Source organism: Oncorhynchus tshawytscha, unplaced genomic scaffold, assembly GCF_018296145.1.
Source record: "Oncorhynchus tshawytscha isolate Ot180627B unplaced genomic scaffold, Otsh_v2.0 Un_contig_8889_pilon_pilon, whole genome shotgun sequence".
NCBI classification, from domain to species: domain Eukaryota; kingdom Metazoa; phylum Chordata; class Actinopteri; order Salmoniformes; family Salmonidae; genus Oncorhynchus; species Oncorhynchus tshawytscha.
In genome coordinates this window covers 85,001-90,000 of record NW_024609585.1, presented here as the reverse complement: position 1 = coordinate 90,000, position 5,000 = coordinate 85,001, and the positions used below count along the sequence as shown (strand labels likewise).

At 44.4% G+C, this 5,000-nt stretch overlaps 1 protein-coding gene across 1 annotated transcript in view; it reads left to right on the top strand.

Annotated features, from left to right (window-relative positions):
- Window positions 1-5,000, top strand: part of pkd1a (polycystic kidney disease 1a) — a gene marked incomplete at its 5' end in the record, with an annotated part of 125,725 nt that overhangs the window by 74,080 nt on the left and 46,645 nt on the right. The window contains 2 exon segments of the mRNA XM_042316071.1: window positions 1,088-1,304; window positions 1,422-1,581. Of these exon segments, the coding sequence (XP_042172005.1) occupies window positions 1,088-1,304; window positions 1,422-1,581 (377 nt within the window).

Sequence of the window (5,000 nt, the reverse complement as noted above, 5' to 3'; positions counted from 1 at the left end):
TACTCTACTCTATTCTCCTATAATCTACTCTATTCTACTATACTCTACTCTATTATCCTATACTCTACTCCTTTTTACTATATTATACTCTACTCTTTTCTACTCTACTCTATTCTACTATACTCTACTCTTTTCTACTATACTCTATTCTACTATACTATATTCTACTCTACTCTATTATCGTATACTCTACTCTATTCTCCTATACTCTACTCTATTCTACTATACTCTACTCTATTATCCTATCCTCTACTCTATTCTCCTATACTCTACTCTTTTCTACTATACTCTATTCTACTATACTATATTCTACTACACTCTACTCTATCATCCTATACTCTATTCTATTCTCCTATACTCTATTCTATTCTATTCTCCTATATTCTACTCTATTCTACTATACTCTACACCATTCTCTATACTCTACTCTATTCTATGATACTCTACTCTATTCTACTATACTCTACTCTATTATCCTATACTCTACTCTATTATCCTATACTCTACTCTTTTCTACTCTATTCTACTGTACTCTATTCTGTTATATTCTACTATATCCTATTCTACTATACTCTACTCTTTTCTACTCTACTTTATTTTCCTCTACTCTATTCTGTTATATTCTACTCTATCCTACTCTATTCTACTGTACTCTATTCTGTTATATTCTACTCTACTATACTATACTCTAGTATTTTCTACTCTACTCTATTCTACTCTATTCTACTTTACTCTATTCTGTTATATTCTACTCTATTCTACTCTATTCTACTGTACTCTTTTCTGTAATATTCTACTCTACTCTACTCTACTCTACTCTACTCTACTCTACTCTTTTCTACTCTATTCTACTCTACTCTATTCTGTTATATTTTAGTCTATTCTACTCTATTCTACTGTACTCTAGTCTGTTATATTCTACTCTACTCTACTCTACTATACATTTTTCTACTGTACTGTTCTACTCTACTATACTCTACTCGACATCTTTCTCTCCTCCCTCCTCTCTCGTCTCTCGTCTCTCCTCCCGAAGTCTTGAGTGTGTCAGACACTGTGACTCAGTGACTCAGTCCTCTCCCTCCTCTAGGTTACAGTGACCTGGGCGTGTCAGAGACCCCTCTCCTGTACAGCCTGTTGGTGACTCGCTGCAGTGACATGCACTGTGAGGAGTTCTGTGTGTATAAAGGGACCAGTCCAGAGCACTCTGCCTTCTTGCCCCCCGGGTTCAGATCAGGTCGATACAGGGTGTCAGCATCCATTACTGTAGAAGACCACCAGGGGGCAGCAATCACCGCTCTCAACAAGTAAGGGCCATTATGACGCATTGGGCACACACTGTGAAGATGAATTTATGCATGTGTGTGGGTTCTTATCATGTGTGTGTGTCTGTGCGTGTGTTTTGTTATTGTGTGTGTCCCTAGGTCTGTGGAGGTGGTTCTTCCAGACAGTCCTCCAGGCTACAGCAGCCTGCCCCACTGGCTCAGTGAGCTGACCACCACCACACTCAGACAGCTACTGAAACAGGGAGACTCACAGAGGGTCAGAGAGCTGTCCCTGGCCCTGATCACTGTTCTCAATGAGGTAGGATACACTCCTATCCCTCTATCTATCTATCTATCTATCTATCTATCTATCTATCTATCTATCTATCTATCTATCTATCTATCTATCTATCTATCTATCTATCTATCTATCTATCTATCTATCTATCTATCTATCTATCTCTCTTTATCTCTCTCTCCCCTATATGTCTGTTTATCTCTCTCTCCCCTATATGTCTGTTTATCTCTCTCTCCCCTATATGTCTGTTTATCTCTCTCTCTCTCTCCCTATATGTCTGTTTATCTCTATCTCTCTCCCCTATATGTCTGTTTATCTCTATCTCTCTCCCCTATATGTCTGTATCTCTCTCTCCCCTATATGTCTGTTTATCTCTCTCTCCCCTATGTCTGTTTATCTCTCTCTCCCCTATATGTCTGTTTATCTCTCTCTCTCCCCTATATGTCTGTATCTCTCTCTCTCTCTCCCCTATATATCTGTATCTCTCTCTCTCTCCCTATATGTCTGTATCTCTCTCTCTCTCCCCTATATGTCTGTTTATCTCTATCTCTCTCTGTATCCTATATATGTCTGTTTATCTCTCTCTCCCTATATCTGTTTATCTCTCTCTGTTTATCTCTCTCCCCTATATGTCTGTTTATCTCTCTCTCTCCCTATATGTCTGTATCTCTCCCTATATATCTGTATCTCTCTCTCCCCTATATGTCTGTATCTCTCTCTCCCTATATGTCTGTTTATCTCTCTCTCTCCCTATATGTCTGTTCTCTCTCTCTCTCTCCCCCCTATATGTCTGTTTCTCTCTCTCTCCCCTATATGTCTGTTTATCTCTCTCTCTCCCCTATATGTCTGTTTATCTCTCTCTCTCTCCCCTATATGTCTGTTTATCTCTCTCTCCCCTATATGTCTGTTTATCTCTCTCTCTCTCCCCTATATGTCTGTTTATCTCTCTCTCTCTCCCCTATATGTCTGTTTATCTCTCTCTCTCCTATATGTCTGTTTATCTCTCTCTCTCTCCCTATATGTCTGTTTATCTCTCTCTCTCCCCTATATGTCTGTTTATCTCTCTCTCTCCTCTATGTCTGTTTATCTCTCTCTCTCCCCTATATGTCTGTTTATCTCTCTCTCCCCCTATATGTCTGTTTATCTCTCTCTCTCTATATGTCTGTTTATCTCTCTATATGTCTGTTTATCTCTCTCTCTCCCCTATATGTCTGTTTATCTCTCTCTCCCTATATGTCTGTTTATCTCTCTCTCTCTGTTTATCTCTATATGTCTGTTTATCTCTCTCTCTCTCTCCCCTATATGTCTGTTTATCTCTCTCTCCCCTATATGTCTGTTTATCTCTCTCTCTCTCTCCCCTATATGTCTGTTTATCTCTCTCTCCCCTATATGTCTGTTTATCTCTCTCTCTCTCCCCTATATGTCTGTTTATCTCTCTCTCTCCCCTATATGTCTGTTTATCTCTCTCTCCCCCTATATGTCTGTTTATCTCTCTCTCCCCTATATGTCTGTTTATCTCTCTCTCTCCCCTATATGTCTGTTTATCTCTCTCTCTCCCCCTATATGTCTGTTTATCTCTCTCTCTCCCTATATGTCTGTTTATCTCTTCTCTCTCCCCTATATGTCTGTTTATCTCTCTCTCCCTATATGTCTGTTTATCTCTCTCTCTCCCCCTATATGTCTGTTTATCTCTCTCTCTCTCCTGTTTATCTCTATATGTCTGTTTATCTCTGTTTCTCTCTCTCTCCCTATATGTCTGTTTATCTCTCTCTCTCTCCCTATATGTCTGTTTATCTCTCTCTCCCTATATGTCTGTTTATCTCTCTCTCTCTCTCCCTATATGTCTGTTTATCTCTCTCTCCCCTATATGTCTGTTTATCTCTCTCTCTCCCTATATGTCTGTTTATCTCTCTCTCTCCCCCTATATGTCTGTTTATCTCTCTCTCTCCCCCTATATGTCTGTTTATCTCTCTCTCTCCCTCTGTTTATCCCTATATGTCTGTTTATCTCTCTCTCCCCTATATGTCTGTTTATCTCTCTCTCTCCCCCCTATATGTCTGTTTATCTCTCTCTCTCCCTATATGTCTGTTTATCTCTCTCTCTCCCCCCTATATGTCTGTTTATCTCTCTCTCTCTCCCCTATATGTCTGTTTATCTCTCTCTCCCCTATATGTCTGTTTATCTCTCTCTCCCCTATATGTCTGTTTATCTCTCTCTCTCTCCCCTATATGTCTGTTTATCTCTCTCTCTCCCCTGCACCCATCAGTCAAGCTAATGTGTTTATCCAGTGAGGCAGAAACCCTCAGTCAGGAGAGAGAGAGTGATTTCCCATGGTGTTGTCTATGAATAGCGACCACCTGTTAACTCCCCCTCTCCTCTCCTCCCTCCTCCCATCGTCTCCTCTCTCTCCCCCTCTCCTCTCCTCCCTCCTCCCATCGTCTCCTCTCTCTCCCCCTCTCCCCCTCTCCTCCCTCCTCCCCCATCGTCTCCTCTCTCTCTCCCCCTCTCCTCTCCTCCCTCCTCCCATCGTCTCCTCTCTCTCTCCCCCTCTCCTCTCCTCCCTCCTCCCATCGTCTCCTCTCTCTCTCCCCTCTCCTCTCCTCCCCCATCGTCTCCTCTCTCTCTCCCCCTCTCCTCTCCTCCCTCCTCCCATCGTCTCCTCTCTCTCTCCCCTCTCCTCTCCTCCCTCCTCCCATCGTCTCCTCTCTCTCTCCCCCTCTCCTCTCCTCCCTCCTCCCATCGTCTCCTCTCTCTCTCCCCTCTCCTCTCTCTCCCTCCTCCCATCGTCTCCTCTCTCTCTCCCTCCCCCTCCTCTCCTCTCCTCCCTCCTCCCATCGTCTCCTCTCTCTCTCCCCTCTCCCATCTCCCCTCCCCTCCCATCTCTCCTCTCTCTCTCCCCCTCTCCTCTCCTCCCCCTCCCATCGTCTCCTCTCTCTCTCCCCCTCTCCTCTCCTCCCCCATCCTCCCATCGTCTCCTCTCTCTCTCCCCATCTTCTCCTCTCTCTCCCCATCTTCTCCTCTCTCTCTCCCTCGTCTCCTCTCTCTTTTCCCCTCTTCTCCTCTCTCTCTCCCCCTCTCCTCTCCTCCCTCCCCCATCGTCTCCTCTCTCTCTCCCCTCTCCTCTCCTCCCTCCCTCTCCCATCGTCTCCTCTCTCTCTCCCCATCTTCTCCTCTCTCTCCCCATCTTCTCCTCTCTCTCTCCCTCGTCTCCTCTCTCTTTTCCCCTCTTCTCCTCTCTCTCTCCCCATCTTCTCCTCTCTCTCCCTCGTCTCCTCTCTCTCTCCCCCTCTTCTCCTCTCTCTCTCCCTCGTCTCCTCTCTCTCTCTCCCTCGTCTCCTCTCTCTCTCTCCCTCGTCTCCTCTCTCTCTCACTGTCTCCTCTCTCTCTCACCATCTTCTCTCTCTCCCCCCTCGTCTCCTCTCTCTCTTTCCCCCTCGTCT